Source organism: Rhipicephalus sanguineus, chromosome 7, assembly GCF_013339695.2.
Source record: "Rhipicephalus sanguineus isolate Rsan-2018 chromosome 7, BIME_Rsan_1.4, whole genome shotgun sequence".
In the NCBI taxonomy this organism is placed as follows: domain Eukaryota; kingdom Metazoa; phylum Arthropoda; class Arachnida; order Ixodida; family Ixodidae; genus Rhipicephalus; species Rhipicephalus sanguineus.
In genome coordinates this window covers 153,005,077-153,022,588 of record NC_051182.1, presented here as the reverse complement: position 1 = coordinate 153,022,588, position 17,512 = coordinate 153,005,077, and the positions used below count along the sequence as shown (strand labels likewise).

At 44.4% G+C, this 17,512-nt stretch overlaps 1 protein-coding gene across 1 annotated transcript in view; it reads left to right on the top strand.

Moving 5' to 3' along the window:
- LOC119400279 (uncharacterized) overlaps positions 1-17,512 on the top strand; it is an 85,261-nt gene that overhangs the window by 33,016 nt on the left and 34,733 nt on the right. The window contains exon 3 of the mRNA XM_049417562.1: positions 9,806-9,950. Within this exon, the coding sequence (XP_049273519.1) occupies positions 9,806-9,950 (145 nt within the window). The remainder of the gene's footprint in view (positions 1-9,805; positions 9,951-17,512) is intronic.

The following is a 17,512-nucleotide window of genomic DNA, read 5'->3' as shown; positions in this document are numbered from 1 at the left end:
TCTATCTATCCGCCTACGTCTGAGTGCTCTCGTGATCACCTCCTAGCTTGGTGTGGACCAAAATTGGCAGTGGCAGGATGGGATGAATATGACTGTCTGGCCATGACATGAATAACGTGAAAAACATTCGGCTGCGTATCTGCGTTCTTCGCCGCAAATGTCGTCTAAAGACGATAGAAGAGGCGCTTCGTGAGACATGGGCGCCATCTGGCAATACGTCAGGAAACATGAGTGCTGTGTTGCGGGCTGGTAGTGCCGGCGCAGCAGCAGGCGAAGACCGGCGGTGGCCAAACGCGACCGGCGGGGACTCCAGCCAGCCCGAACACGCGGTTTGGCGCGAAGCGCCGAAGCAGAAGAAACGTCCTGCACTCAACGAGTACTCTCCACACACTCTTTTATTTACACGTCGCCTGGGTAAAACAGGAATGCCAGAGCGGCACCCCATGGCATTCGTACAATTTGAACAGATAAATAGCGCGAACTTCAGGGACGAAAGACTAGGAGAATGCGACACACAATGTGTCTGTCGCATTCTCCTGTCTTTCGTCCCTGAAGTTCGCGCTATTTAGCTGTTCAAATGGAGTGCCAACTAGCCCAAACATGCACCTTGCTAAATTCGTACAATGCAATACTGAACCGAAACCGAAACACAACAATGAGCTCGTGCAGAGGGCACGGAGGAAAGGAAGTTTCAACGAAGTCGCATTTTGAGCGCAGCTTAAGAAACTAGGGTCTCCATAATTACGTAACTATGTAATTTCTATTAAAGGAACACACCACCTAATACTTACGTAGTGATGTTGCGCCTCAGATGTGGGTAATGTTTGCTTTTTGATCAACAATGTACACAAGTATGAACCTAGTCAGCTGTTCAAGATGGCGGGCCCTTGGGCAAGTGGTTAAACTTTGGCCGGATGGATGAATCGAGTGACGTGCCGACAAACAGAAAGACAGACAGACTAGCGTTTGTATAAGTTACACTGACGCAATTTATAAGTATTTAGTTTATAAGTGTCTCTCGCGCTTGCGTGTACAGGTTCAATAAACTTTCCTTTGTGACCAATATTTCTGCGTTTAAGTTCCCCAAGGAAGACTATCGTCTTTAAAAAACCCGTTCCTCCATACGCGTGTGACACATACCCGTATACACAGGGCTACGGTACGTGGGTATGCGCCACACCTAGGGTGTTGATAGTTTATATCTACCCAGAAAACGGTGACACCAGACATTGGTAATTTAAGTGCGAGGGCGCTGAGAGAAGCCGACATCCGCAGCTTCGATCCGACGCATGCCAAGAATAAAATTTAGGATCGCAATTGGAATCAAACCAAGTATTCTGTGTGACAGTCGGCTATCCTACCACAATGTCACGTCAGGTCCAGCAACTGCTTTCGAAAAACACCCTATGCAGGCGTAATGTCGGTGCAACGTCATTGTGATTGTAGTGCTGGCTATATAATTTTATAACAAAGCAATAAAAACTACGTATATAATGCTTCGACACAGGCGTCATGTCAGGTTAAGGTCAATTGTGGTTTCAGTGTTGGATTCGCTTTTATAGCAGTCTCATAAACATTACACTTTTGTACCTATGATTCAGAAAGCTATATTTAAGAGTTGGGCGGCCCCAGATGTATGCGCCAGCTAAAGTTACGTATGATATTCACACCATCGCACCGTAAAGTGCACATTGTTTCGATAATATTGAGGTATGCGCACTAGCGTGAGTTCTGACGTTACGTCAGACCACAAGTCCCCCTGTAAGTGGCAGTGTTGTCGACCGTGCCTAGTGAGCTCATTATATTCACACAGCTGCAACATTTACAAAAACGCGCCGAACCACCCCGATGAATTTTTTCTTCCTAGTTTTTCCTTAAGAGGCCGTGACACCGTCCGTAATAAGAATGACAGGATCTGCGCTTTTACGTGCTAAAACTGAGATATCATTATGAGGCATGGCGCAGTGGTAGGCTAGACATTTTGACCATATGGTGTTCTTTCAATGCACTGGCATCGCACAGTACTGCACTGGAATCGCACAGCCGAGATGGAACCCGCAACCTTTAGGTCAGCAGCCGAACACCGTAACCGCTACGCCGCAACGGCGGACGTCAATGTCATCCAACAATTTCTGGTTATCAGAGACAAATGAACGCAGAAAGCTTTTTCGGCCTATATGTATACGAAAAGTCGGCTATAAAAGAATATTTCAGTTCAATATAAGCGATATAAGAAGTCACCGGCTGCAAACCCCGCCCACTGCTGGCGACCGCCATTTTGCCATGGCGCGTGTGACGCCAGAGGCTGCGCGGAACGGAGCCGTTGTCATCTACCATATCAGCCGCCTTACCAAATGCGGTCAATATGTTGCTGCTGGACCCAGCGGCAATATTTCAACCGCTGCTGATGCTACCAATGCTAAGCTGAACAAAGCTGAAATGGCTCTAATGCCCCCCCCCCCCCCCCCCCCATGCGGAACTCACCATGGAAAGAAATCATTCACGGAATGCCGCCACTGGCACAGCATGCAGCTTGCTACGTCGTGGCTTCGAGGCAACTCACGTGTTTGTGAAAATATTCGATTGTACATGTAGTCCACCACCAAATGCGCTAATATTTCTTCAGTGTGATTGTGAACGCACGGGGATCCACTCTGATATCATTAGTTGTAATCTCTGATCACCTGACTGTCTGCATCGTCCGTGTGGCTACCGCCTCTGCCGACGGTCACTTTTCACGTTTGGTGTGTCATCTAGAGCCGTTGGCCTCAAACCAGCATCCTGAACTTAATAAATGTTTTGAACTCGACGACAAACCTCGACTTCACGCAGGTACAGGCAATACCTGGAATCACAACTTTCCACCAAGGACGGTACAACGCCACTGGTTCTGAAACATTTCTTCGACCAAAACATTTGCAACTTTGGCATACTAGACACTCCTACAGAAGGCTTGGACAACTCATCGCTGGAACAAGTCCTGGAAAGCTTGAAGGTGCGACTATTCTTTGAAAGAAAATCGTTTTGAGATTTTTGAAGTTGTCGGTTCGAAAATGAACGCCATTCATCGTGGCACAAGTCTGATATGGGAGAAGTTAGACGTCTACTTGACAACACAAGATATTGTTTACGATGACTGCACTGTTAGTATAGTTTGGTCGACAGGGATGTCCAGGCGCTCAATTTTTTACCACTAATAAAGCGAACAGACGGTGTAACGAATGATGGCATAGGAGGCATTACTCGTAGTGTTTAACTATAGCGTAGTCATTGACATAAAGGAAAAGGAATAAAAGTGGACGAACACACAACTTGCCTTCGGCAGGGACCGAACCTTCAACCTTCGAATTACGCGTCCGACGACCTAGCAATCGGGCTACGACAGAGGGCAACCACTGTCCCTATTAGAGGGTATATTCGAGTGTATTCCTGAAAGTGTTAATAATACACTAATAATATCTGGAGCTTAACCTCCCAAAGGAGAGGATCAGCGCCGTTTTTTGCGTAAACCATGAAACAACAAAGACAACCACCGCAGTGCTCCTCTGGTAGCACTTACAGGAACGATAAACCACCGCCGCCCCTAACATCAACATGTACGTAAGAGAGCTAGCAACTGTTGGTCCGTTGTATGGGCGCGGTATGCAGCCTGCTCAAAAGCGCCAGGCCTGCGCGGAAAGCGCAGCACAGTCACAGCGAAAGCTGTAAGAGCGGCATTTCTAGATCCCGTTATAAACTCTCTTGTGGCTACTAATAGAAGTACACTAGCAATGTACCCACTACGCCACAAATCATATTATTGCGAAGCTGGGAAGCACCCACCACGACATTACTCGTCATTCTGCGGATCTGCGGATTCTGTTATCTCTCTTACGAGTACTTGCTCCAAACTGCTTGAGCATATAATGTTTTATTTAGACACACACAATTTACTATCTCCGGTGCAACATGCTTTTCGTAGGGGCTTATCTACAGTAACGCAGCTTGTTACAGCTCACAATCTTGCACAGGCAATAAACCGCCGGGAACAGATTGATTTAATCTTCTTAGACTTTGCCAAAGCCTTTGATAAGGTCTTGCATCCCAAGCCCTAACTCAAAGTACATGAAATGTTCAGAAATTCAAATATTACTCAATGGTTCACATCATACCTCCATTCTCGTACGCAATATGTAGAAATAAATAAAATTAAATCCGCGTCCAGACGAGTTCGCTCCGGCGTACCTCAAGACAGTGTTTTGGAGCCTCTTCTATTTCTTATTTTTATAAATGACGTGCCCTCAGATTTGTCCGTCCCATTAAGATTGTTTGCAGATGACTGTGTGATATATAACAAGATCACAATCCTTAAAGACCAGTTAGACCTGAACAACAATTTAGAAAAAATGTTACTTTGGTGTAATGAATGGCAGATGTCTTTAAACCCCGTAAAATCAGTTTGCATGAGTATAACAAGAAAGAAGGTACCTTTGAAATTTCATTACAATATTGGTCCGCGTGAACTAAAAGGGGTAATGGAATATAAATAATTAGGACTAATATTTACTTCAAACTTGAGGTGTAACAGTCATATAGACGTCACCTGTAAAAAGGCTAATATTCTGTGCAGCCTGAGGCGAGGATTACATGGCGCAACACCTGAGGTGAAGTCTGGCGTACAAAATGTTAGTACGACCAATTATCGAATATGCTAAGATATTATGGGACCCTCACACCGCTTCTAACCGATATAAAGTGGACAGAATCCAAAGGATGACTTCCAGGTTCATATTTAATACATATCAACGCGTGCACTCTGCTTCCGAACTTTGTAATCGTGCAAGCCTTCCCGCCTTAGATCTAAGAACTAACTATGACCGTTTAAAATTTGTATTCCTCATTATTCGTAACCAGGTTAAAATTAACTTATTAGATTTCTTTGTAATTTCTCCAGATTCGCGCTTTAGACAGAGACACAGTTTGCACATGCAGCCCCAGTCACCCGAAATGACACATATAAATACAGCTTCTTTCCAAGGGCAATTAAAGAGTGGAATGAACTACCAGGTGCAGTCGTCATGTCTTCCTCCATCAGTACTTTTACTGCAGCTTTAGAGTCATTTATTTTCTCTGTTACAAATGCGTCGTAGTATTTGTTTTTATTATTTATTATTCTTGTGTGCACGATGTCGACGTTTTTTTGCCACTCTCTTTGTAAATTTTAATTTTTTTTTCGCAATGCACACAACGTAATGGTACCTGCCAGTGTTCACTGTATATCTTCGCTTTGTAATGTATTTCTTGGTCATTTTTTCATTTGCTCGAATTGCAGCACAACATTGTTATCTTGCAAAATTGTATTTGCTACCACTCCTGTAAAACCCCTGTTGGGGTTGACAGTATTAATAAATAAAAAAGCTAACAAACAAACAAGAAGCAAGGTACGATCTATAAGGCATTATGTGCAATTTGTTGACGCGACGGTTGATGACGATGAAGAATTATGGCTGAGCCCTTTGTAATGGGTTGGAGGCTTTAAAAGAGCCCCCAGTTACGTAATTCGCAACTGTGTGACGCCCAGTCGTTATTTAACTCTCCCACCACACCTTATAACATACGTTAACGTGAGAAAGAGATAGGGGGGGGAATTACCTTAATTGAGACCCTAAAGAATTGGATCATAGGAGCCTTATGGTCTTCTTTCGCAACCAATACAAGTGCACCTGCAAGGAAACCACTACACTATAAATCACAATTTTTATAAAGTAGGGAAGCAGCCACTATGCAATTTTTCGTCATTCTGCGGAGAACCGTGGTAGCCGCTAAGGACATGTAAGACATTATGTGCACTTTGTTGATGCTGTGGCTGATGACGATGAATTGTGGCAGAACCCTTTGTAATGGATTGGAAGCATTCAACTGCCCACTCGCTGCGCAATTCAAGCACCGCCATGGCGCTGATGTAGAATGCTGGGCTCCCACGCAGAGGCCCCAGGTTCGAACCTAGTTCCATCCTGGATATTTTTCTGATTTCGTTTTTCTTTTCTTACTTCGCGCGACAGTGGTTACGGACACCGGCGGCGGCGGACAACTATGGCGCCAAAAACAGCCCTTGTTGTGATCTCATAACAGCTTTAGCTGTAAAAACTCACAGGATCCCACATGATTCACCTAAGACGACTGGAAGGCGAAAGCCATGTTCTTCTCAGTCGACGCGTTGATCTTACCCCACCCTCTCCAAAAGCTCTCTGCCTCTAGCATCGGATGCATTATAAGCTTTCTGCACCTCGTCTGGTTTTGCACTACCACCGTGATCGGCACATCTTTGATCCAGTGGCGATATCATGTGATGACACAATCATGCTACGTCACTTTATGTGACGTCGTGATAACATCGCTAAGTTTGCCGATTTGTGACGTCATATGATGTCATTTGATGAGTCATCTAAGGCTTTCGCCTAAAAAAACTAGGGCTGTGAGTAGGGTGGCTACACGTCTTAACTCTACAGCGTTGGAGCGCCCTCTCGAAGCGGAACCCCTACGTGTCTGATGTAGAAAGAAAATATGGCATGTTTGCTCACATCTTTCAGAGAAAAACTTCCTTAAATCGGGCCGCAGCCAAGTTAGTTTTGCTAATTTGATTTGATAACAACATTGAACCCTACAGGCAGCTGCCGGGGAATAGAAATTTCTTCGAATAAAAATTTTTGTACAACTGGGTTTAGTTTGATAGTGCTTTTACTGTAGTACACATTTTCGTAGTCTCGACGAAAGTTTAGCACGAACCTAAGCGCTAGATCCAGTAGGACTCACCATTTTGCTGATTTTTCCTAAAGCTGGTCGACGGCTTCGTGAAAAGCATGAAGAGAGCATGGCCCAAGAAATGTCGCACCGTTCTCGCCGTGCCAACGCCGGACACCAACTTGGAAAACGTGTACATCGAAACATTCCCGTAAGTTATGCGATATACAGGCTGAATACAAAGCGCGAGGACGCGTCGCTATGAACAGTGGTAACGGAGTTAAAATAATTGCAAAGGATAATCGTGCGCAACTACATCCTTCGCCTATAAGGAACCTTCGCCCATAAGGGAAATGGGGCCAAACGAAGCTTGGCGGGGGCGTGCCTGTACTCCAGCTTTTCTCTCTTTATTTGTTTCTTCGTTTCTATTCTCGGCGGAAGCGAAACGACTCTGATTGGTTCCGGTCACGTCGATATGGCACGTCTATACGCAGTTGTCATCGTGCCTAAAAGCACACGTTCCGGCGCCGGCGCCAGTTCGTGACGTCATGCGTTCATATCTACGCAACAATGAAATGTGGCAACGTGAAATGGCAAGATACATCGATAAAAGATGAAATTGAAATATCAGGACCAAGCCCATGATCGAGACAGCGTCATTTAGTGGAAAACGGCACATGCAAATACGCGCGTGAATGGCGCACCTTCGGCGGCCGCTTGTCTTTACCAGGCCGGCACAGGGTTCTCCGCGTATGACGCCGCCGCCACCAAAATCTAGCTAATACGAAGCTTAGTTCGAGAAAGCAAAGCATACGTCAGAAATGCAGCAATGATTATGATGGCGTATCAGCGCAATCGCCAGGATGGGACAGAAGGGAGGACACAGAGCCTCTTGTCGGTCGCGCTGATATGTACTCATAATCATGTATCCATACGCCCAATCCTACATCCTTCTATGCAATGACCGTTATTGACAAGGGCAGCCCGTATTCTTTAAACAGCTTTTTTTTCTCAAGATATGATTTGTTTAAGTATCTCAGAAAATGGTCAAAAATTATCGAAATCCAAGTCAAGAACAGTCCGGTACGAATCAGTATCCGACTGTTCGACGAACGTAGAGCACCAGCATTGGTCAAATTATGCTTTCTTGCAATTCCTGAAACTGCAGCTATTCATTTTTTAGAAGCTCCAAGAATTCGCTGTATATTTGGCTTACAGGCTCCAGGAAAACATGTGCGTTGGTTAAGTGGTTTTCTTAGTTCCGCTGCTAAGCGAAATGTCGTGGGTTCGATACCTGTCCTTCTCAACATCACTAAAAAAGCTTCGGGTGGTAAATAAACGTTTGGGTTTTGTGCAGAGATTGTGGCTGACATGCAGAATAACAGGAGATTATATCACAATGTTTTGAGCAGTACTTTCAGCCTTTGCTTGTCCACAGATTGTGAGCAGCGTACTGGGCACTCAGTCCCGTCGGACAGTATACCTGCTTTTTGTCTATGCACCCAAGACCTTTCCTTTTTAATATATCTGTGGTATTTTTTTCTCTAAAAGAGCCAAATTCAGAAACCGAATTGGACTAAATATCATGTAAGCGTAAATCGCGCCTATATATATTTCACTTTAAGAAAATTGTAGTAAAAATGGGGCGATTCCTCATTTTTAAGTGAACTCAAAAACGCAGTTTCGATTTAAAAATGAGCCAACTCCGGCATCCGTTTTAATGAAACTTACCCACATCAATTAAGCAGCGCCGCGTCAACAAAAGTGACCAAAACAACCAACATAGCTGTATTTAGTCTGTTCCGTTTGTGTCCTAGTTACTTTCTTATTGTGCTTTTGTTCCACAGTAAGTTTTTCTTGGGCGGCACGTTACTTAATGAAAGACATGGTGTTGCAGGGCAAGACTCGAATACGTATAGAGAGACCGACTTTTCGTGCTCCTCTCTGCGTCTTAGTGTGAATTTTCGAGTTTTGCGCTACAGTAGCATGTCCTTCTTTCGCTCCAAAACGGCATATTTGAAATAGAAAACAACTAAAAGAAAAACTTTGTGCCGTAATCTATTTCTTGAGGAAGAAGTGATCCGAAACGGCTCGCCATAAAACGAGCTGAGAAGAACTGACGCATTAGTTGCCAAGAACGAGAAAACACTGTCCACAGTTGTTTTGGCAGCGTGTTGCTTTAGCCTGGAGGGAACACTCGCTCTACAAGTCTAGTCATCGCCATTACGCCCACGAAACAAAGAAAGGCACTGACGGAAGCACTAGCATTGTGTTAATTTTTTCGCAAAATTCGTTGTGATTTAGCGTTCTTTTACGAGCTATTTCAAACACAGGTGAAATGTTCCAATCTATTAGAGCCAAATCCAAATTTTACTTTCGAATGCCGACGATTTCGGGCTATATGAATTTTAGGCGCAATATAGATTTGAGGTATTTTGATGTGATGAGCACACTGGAAAAAAATTTGCAGCAGGTCCGACCCTATTGTCAGTAGCAAAATAAATGCGCTTTTCTCCGTTTCAGTTTAAGTGCACTTTGCTCTTTTAGAGAAAAACGCCACATCCATCCATCCATCCATCCATCCGTCCGTCCGTCCGTCCGTCCGTCCGTCCATCCATCCATCCATCCATCCATCCATCCATCCATCCATCCATCCATCCATCCATCCATCCATCCATCCATCCATCCATCCATCCCTCCATCCATCCATCCATCCATCCATCCATCCATCCATCCATCCATCCATCCATCCATCCATCCATCCATCCATCCATCCATCTATCTATCTATCTATCTATCTATCTATCTATCTATCTATCTATCTATCTATCTATCTATCTATCTATCTATCTATCTATCTATCTATCTATCTATCTATCTATCTATCTATCTATCTATCTATCTATCTATCTATCTATCTATCTAAAGCAATGAAATCGCAGGCGCAATAGAGTCGTTTGACGTCAAAAATAATCAACTAAAGGAGAAGCAATATTCGTGGTGAATATGGCAAGCGCTATATCATCCACTTTTTTTCTCATGTGCTTATCATCTTAATTATTATTTCCTTCGCACGCGCGAGCAGGAAAATATTCACGCCGAGCGTTGTGGTCATCCTGAGTCACTACGTGGAGGGTGACAACACCTTCCAGGACTGCCGCGTAGTGCCACCAACTTTGCTGACGAGACCTGGCTCGCTCACTACCAACAGCAACTACAAATTTGACCTGGTGAGAAAAGAGATTTCTTTATTCATTACTACGCGTTTTTTCGACATAATACATACGGTTAAGCGAACAGATAAGTAGTTAATGTAAGAATTGCATGTTCTTTAAAAACCTATTGGAACCATGATTATGATGATGATAATGATTATAATGATAATGATGATGATGATGGAGATTTTTGATGTTTATTGGAGCAAGGGCCATTTGATGGCCAAAGAGCACCAGGACTTGACAGCGAATGTGAACAATGGTTATGTTAAGCGGCTGTATAGGGGCCTAAAATTCCTCGCGCTCAGGGCGGGTAAAACATATAAGTAATAAAATCATGATACGGACGGGAAACATGTGCATAGAGATTGAATGGCAAGTGCTCGTGATGATAAAACATTGAGGATATGGTGGGAGCAGAAATGCCTCTTCAAAGCCTTTGAGGCCAAAGGCAGGGAGGCAGGTGCTTTCTGTAATGCAGCTACCGTAGCAACCTCTTTTCAGAGGTCGTGCTACGCATTCCCTGGGTATATGAAGTAAAAGCTGTCGACTTCTTTAAAAAACGCGAACAGTGACTGATGTTTAAAAACATATTGAACATTGATGGGTGAAAAGGTAATTGTTGTCGCTAGGGTAATAGGAAGTGTTGTTTTCTAAGAGTTTGTAGTTCATTACACTCTAGTAAATGTTAAGCACGGTTAGTGCTTCACCACGTCTCTCACAGAAAGCTGTGTCGCCGCCGGACAAAAGGTATGAGTGTGTACTGTGTGTGTGTCCTATTCTTATCCTGGTAAGCGTTACACCTGTGCGGCGTGACTTTGATACTGGCGGCCAATACGCGATATGTGGTTTGATGAGATGAACTTTATTTTGTGTTTGCCTGTCCCGCGACCGTTGCCAGTGATCTCTGGGCTTTCTTTTAAGAAAGGGTTTTAGGTCAAGTGAAGGGACAGCTATGGATGTATTGGCGGCAGCGTTTTCGTGGGCGGAAGCAGCTAGCTGGTCCGCCAACGCGTCTCCTTGGATTTTGCGGTGCCCTGGCACCCAACACACTACGACATGCTGTTTGAGTGTGTAGGTCGTGCATAAAATGGCGTAGACAGAGACTAGGACACGGTTCTTGTGATTTTTAAGAGTTTTCCGAGCTTTCAGCACGCTTAGCGAATCAGTGTATATCACTGCACTTTGCAGTTTTAATTCTTTAATATGTTTGATGGCCGCGAATATCGCGTATCCTTCTGCTGTGAAGGTTCTTGTATTGGGGTGCAGATTGCCTATATCTGAAAAGGATGGACCAACCGCTGCGTAGGAGACAGAAGCGTGAGACTTTGAGGCATCGGTAAAGAATTCTGGAAAAGTGTATTTGTGCTGGAGTTCGAGGAAGTGTGTACGAATATGTGCAGCAGGCGCGTGCTTAGTAACTTCCACGAAGGATACATCGCAATTCATGAGTTTCCACTGCACGGCGGGGGATATGCAGCGGGAGCCACCAGACGGTGTTCAAGAAGAGGCACACCCATTTATTTAGCTAGGCCCCTCACACGAAGTGCGTAGGGATTTCTCATGGCAGGACGGTTGTCAAACAGGACAGAACTGGACAAATCATTGAAAGCAGAGTGTAACGGGTGTTCGTTGTTCGCGTTCACCTTGAGGAAATATACAAAAGATAGGTAGGACCTCTGTAGGTGTAGCGACTACTCGTTTAATTCAACGTAAAGGCTTTCTACGGAGCTAGTACGAAAAGTACCCGTAAAATGGCGAATGCCTAGATGATGGACGGGTTCAAGCATCTTCAAGGCGCTTGGTGTCGCAGAGCGATAGGTTATCGCCCCGTAATCTAGGCGCGTGCGTATGAGGCTTCTACACAGACTCATCAGACACTTTCTATCACTACCCCAAGTAGTGCTGACAAGACTTTCAGAACATTCATTGTTTTTATGCGCTTGTTTTTGATATAATTGATGTTTGATATGAAGGTCAGCTTCGTGTCTAAGATTGGCCCTAGGAATTTTATGTTCTGTATATACAGAGAGACGTTGACCATACAGGTCAATGTCTGGATGAATGCCTCTCTTTCTGGAAACTAAGACGCACGTGCTTTTTGTGAATTTATACGGAACCCGTTTTCCTCTGCCTATTTGGAAACATTGTTCAAACCAAGCTGAATTTGCCACTCACACATCTCAAGATTACAAGACTTATACACAACCTGCACATCACACACATACGTAGAACAAAACATGTTTTGCGGGATGTACAGTCGCAAGGAGCTCATTTTGATAATAAAAAGTGTACAACTCAATACACCACCTTGCGGCACTCCTGTTTCATGGACAAATGTTCGGGACAAACCATTGCCTACTCGATCACGGAATGACCGATTGCACAAGTAACTATCGATTATGGTAAACATCCTACCCCGTACACCTAAATGGGAGAGGTCTCGAAGTATGCCAAAGCGCCATGTGTTATCATAGGCCATTTCCATATCGAGGAACACAGAAAAGAAGAATTGGCAATTGACGAAAACGTCACGGATTTCTACCTCGATACGTAGCAGCTGGTCAGTCGTGGATCTACTTTCTCGAAACCCACATTGATATGGGTCAAGTAGACAGTTTGTTTCAAGGAAGTGTAGGAGTCGACTGTTTATTATCTTTTCGAAAGCCTTGCATAGACAGCTTGTTAGGGCTGTAGGCCTGTAATTAGAAACTGAGCATGATTCCTTGCCCTGTTTTAGAATCGGAATTATGATGGCTTCTTGCCAGGCCGGGGGGATCTCGTCGGAAAACGAGACAGCATTGTACAGGGAAAGGAGGACTTTTTGAGTTTCACAGGGCAGGTGTTTCGACATTTCATATACTACAAGGCCGGAGCCTGGGGCGGATTTATTCCGGCAGTTCAGCGATCCTTGTAGCTGAGCTATGCAGGAAGATTCATTGTATGCCTCGTGTTTTGTGCATTTGCGCTCTAGTTTGTTTTTCGATTCTTGTTTTGTATGGTTGGAATGCTTCAGTGTCGTGCGACGAGCTCGACACCTGTTCCAAATGGCGCCGAGGAAGTCGGCTCAACCCCCAGGATCCCCCTTTTTTTCGAACACGGCAAAGCCACGGACGGCGAGGCGTGGAAGGGGTCGAGATCCCCCGTTAGCTCGGGTCCGTGGTGTCGCTACACACCGAACGCCTGCTGTGCATACGCCCCTGCGGGGAAACCTATTGAAACGAATACCTCCTAATAATATAATATTTGATAGGGTTTTGCGTCCCAAAACCACGGTATAATTAGGAGGGACGCCATAGTGGAGGGCTTCGGAAAATTTGAACATCTGGTATTTTTTAACGTGCACCTACGTCTATGTACTACACGAACCACTAAGGTTTCAGCTTCATCGAAATGCAGCCGCCGCGGCAATGATTCGATCCCGCGATCTTCGGGTCAGAAATCGAGCACCGTAACCATTAGATCACCATGGTGGGTTGAGTAGCTCTAGATTATTCGCTGACATAAAGCACCGTGCCAGTAACAAAGCACTGATCAATTTTCACATAGTATTAATTTAAAGCAGCCAGAATATACTTTGCTAAATAAACTTGGGATGCGTAAGCAGAATGCAGACTATTTCTGCCTGCTGACTGCTGCGCTCGCATTATGTATCTGGTAAGCCCTCATCCATCCTTCCCATGTTACTTGGTTCAAGTTACGAGCTGACGCCATTCTCAATTGGGCTGTCTTCTTTCGTGTCACCATTTCATAATGAATCCATATGGACTCGCTCAATGGACAGTCCTACTTAACAAGGAGAACAGTTATGGTCCGAAAGTTAGCTCCAACCCACGTGCAATGTTTGTTCAATCATTGTTTAATACAGGGTCTAATCCAGCTGACTTTCCCAAGAAATATGTCGAGGTTTTGATGAGAGAAATTTGCGGCGATTTCTCCTGCAGTTGGGTATAGTAGAATGAGGATCATGTACAGGACGCAGGCAGATGCGTAGGAGTAGACACGTATAATCCATTACTTCGTGCCAAGAGCGACTAGACAATTTTAGGCCATACAGGCCAATACAAACCCAAATTAAATCAACCAGACAGCCCAGAGTCAGCCAGTCAACCATTGATTGGCTAAAGTTAGCAGCCTCCGGCACTTGCAAACTTTAGTGAATCAATGACTGAATCAATCAGTCAATCAATCAATCAATCAATCAATAAATCAATAATCAATCAATCAATCAATCAATCAATCAATCAATGAGTCAATGAAAGTTTAGTTCACAAAAAGACCTGGTTGGTAGAATGCTGGTATTATTCGTACGTGGTTATCTCACTGTTTGCTTAAAGTACGAAACGGTACAATGTAATATATGTCTCGAACGAAACAAGTTTTCTTGGCCGACCTGGGTTTGGAATTCTGGCTACCACACTCCAAAAGCGAGTGTCTGAAACACTGCGCTGAACCACAATGCAAAGAAAGCTAATGTGCCAGAACGCTTTCTGTGAAGGCTGCGTTGAACTTTTTGGAAGTGGGATAAAGCCTTCTCTAGGACAACTTGTAAAGCCTACATTCAGAGCTGTACACATAGAAAAATGTAGACTTCGCGAAAATTCGATGGCGACCTCGGGTATCAGAAGTCGAGAGATTCGGCTTCTCCACTCTAGGGAAGAAAGAGCCTTTCGACTCCTTTACCTTTCCTGACTTGCCACGCATGTGACCCTTCAAGGAGACACGTAAACTCTCCTAGGGGATCACTATACTCTCGTCGAAGTATCCTGAGACCCGAAAGACAGCGTGCCCCTATAAAGAGAGTCAGACTCGGGGAAAGTCTGGACTCGCCGAAAAGATTAACACACACCCTTTTTTCGTAGAGTGTTTAGAGCCGTTCCCGACGTTAACAACCGCAAGAAAGAAGATGCACAGATTTGTGGCGCCAACTGAGAATTAAGAAAAAATAAAGAAGACAGTCAGCGCTCCAGTCTGCGCTAATTCTCTCCAGTCTGCGCTAAGAAAATTTTGTGAACATTGCATGCCTGAAAGCTTCAAAGATCAGGTAACACCTTTGAGCAGCGCAGGGTACCCGTCTTTTCTGGTATCTGAGGTGTCCGAGTCGTTGCTTCAGAAGATTAAGCGGCCTGACGGGGGAATAGAACGGGAGAATCAAAAGAAGCAGGTACAAGTGATTCCCTAAATTCATAGAATTTCGCACAATGTCAAGAGGGTGGCGTTGAATCACGATGTTCAGATAGTGTTCCCAGCCCCTTGTAAGTTGTCGAAATTGTGCAGCATGATTATTCGGCAAGGGCTACCTACCCCAGTGCACGACTCAGCACAAAAAAACAGGTTCACAGAATGTGTTGCAAATGTCGTTTACGACATTCCCATGAGCTGTGGCCGCCGGTACATAGGGCAAACGGGCAGATGTTTTAAAGAGTGCGCAAAAGAGCACAACCTTAACGTACGCAATAACGCTGGTGGCTTTCTAGCCGAGCACTGCAAGCGTTGCGGCTGCACACCAAATTTCAACGGTACTAAATTTCTGAAAATAGCCAAAGACAGGACAGAACGCGAACTTGTTGAAGCGTTTTTTATTAGGAAAGCTGCCGATCAGTGTGTAAGCACGCCTTCAGTAACACTAACGGACGCTGAGGTTGACTTTTTAGATGACTTTGTTTGACGTGTCGTTTTGCCGTCACTTGCTTTTCCGTGTTTTTCATTTGTTCATCTTGCTTGTTTTCTATGACACAAAGGAGGTAAATAGTTAATTTTCACAGTGCGTGGTTGTCACCCCGGCGCCGGGTTGTTTTGAATTATCTTGGTCAGTCCGTTGTTATCATTTATTGATTTTGTGTGCCTTTGGTTTTGTATTGCTCGGTTTCGCTAAGAGCGCAAGCAGGCTGTTGGTTTCACTAACTGACGCCGATTTCTGATCTTTAGTTTGTCATTTGAGTGGTTCATCCTCACATGCTTTGCCGTGGTTTGTTGGTCATTGTTCTTTTAAACACCACTTCACTCTTCACCAGGACAATTAGATATTTCACGCCCTGCGCGTGTTCGGCTTGGTTTTTGTGGGCGCGTTTTCTGAAATGTGATTCTTCGTGCCGTGTTGTCATCAAAAAAAAAAAAAAATCTGTTCGCCTTGTGTGATATAGGTGCGCAGAAATGTTGGCATTTCGTACTTGTAGGCATGAGAAAAGTTGTTTTTTGTGTGTTTTTTGTTTTCTTTTCACCTACAGCATCACTGTGTCCTTTCTTGTCGTAGTTTATGTATCTCATCTGTGTAATGGTTGATATAGGCTGGTTTGGTGCATACAAAAAGGCCTGTCGAAGTGCGAATAAACTCGGTTGTAAGTCGGCGCTCGTCTGTGTTTTATGTGTCTCCTGTCTTCGTCCAAGTCGCGCTGCATGTTTCCGAGTATGTGCCAACTCGCCCAAGTCAAAGTGTTATTGGAACAGGATAGCACCTCCGATCCTGTCGTTTTTTTTGTTTTGTTTCGAGCACTCTTCAGTTTCTTCCACAAATCTTTCGTTGGGCTATGCACCAACTCGGCCAACGTAATACTTTTATGAAAAACATGCCAATGTCATCTGAAAATAAGTTGTAGGGAATGCCGCAACCTGAAAAATCTGCTTTCGCGCAACATTGAAAACGTCCTAGTGGAATCTGCACCAACATCTCTTTTCATATTAGCTCGAAAATTCGTGCTTCGTATCAGGTGGTCTTGATACCATTCTTATCAGGCTCACTTCACTTCAAATTGTATATGCTTAGCAATAATGACCAATAAATGTAAGCGCACAACCAGAAGAGGACAAAAAAAAACACGTGCGATACAGGCGTTATTGGCCGCGAGATCTAACAGAGTCGGCACCTTGCGGCGAGCGGGCGAAACCCCGTAGTGTGGATGGCTCCTTACGTCGTCTGCTAGCTATACCGTGTTCGCATGTGTGTGAACGTCATGGACATCCTCTGAGGGTGGCTTATTCTGTTGTGTTATCACAGTGTGAAATGCTTGTACGTATGCCAAAACGATATACACAAGCATTTTGCCTTCCGAGGCTTCTATGCGCTCAAATAAGTTAGTGCATGCACGTATCGGTATGGCGCTTGGTGTAATCATCATAGCGTCCATTTGCGAAAATCATCGCAATGTAGGTGCCACTTTCTAGTTCAAACACATCACATAGTGCATTTTGCGTCGTCCTAAACATAAGAAGAACTAAATGTCGACGCGTGAATGCAGAAATTTAGCGACTATCTCGTGAAGTGTTGGTGATCTCGGAATACTTGTGATACCGCAAATCGTGAACTAGCGTCTGCAAAGGCCGGTTAGCGGTAAAAACAAAAAACCTCAAGCCGCGTGCTTCTATAGCGGCACACGTATTCATGCAAACAGAAAAGCAGAGCGCAGAAAGTTCAACTACACACTAATTACGCATAATTACAGGTTTTTCTTTTTGTAGCCGCTGTAGCTCAATTGGCTCAATCGCACAACACCATTTATATTGTAGTATGTACAGAACACAAGCTAAATACGTACAAGTAAAACACGAAAAAACATCGAGCACAGTGCAAAAGACGACTG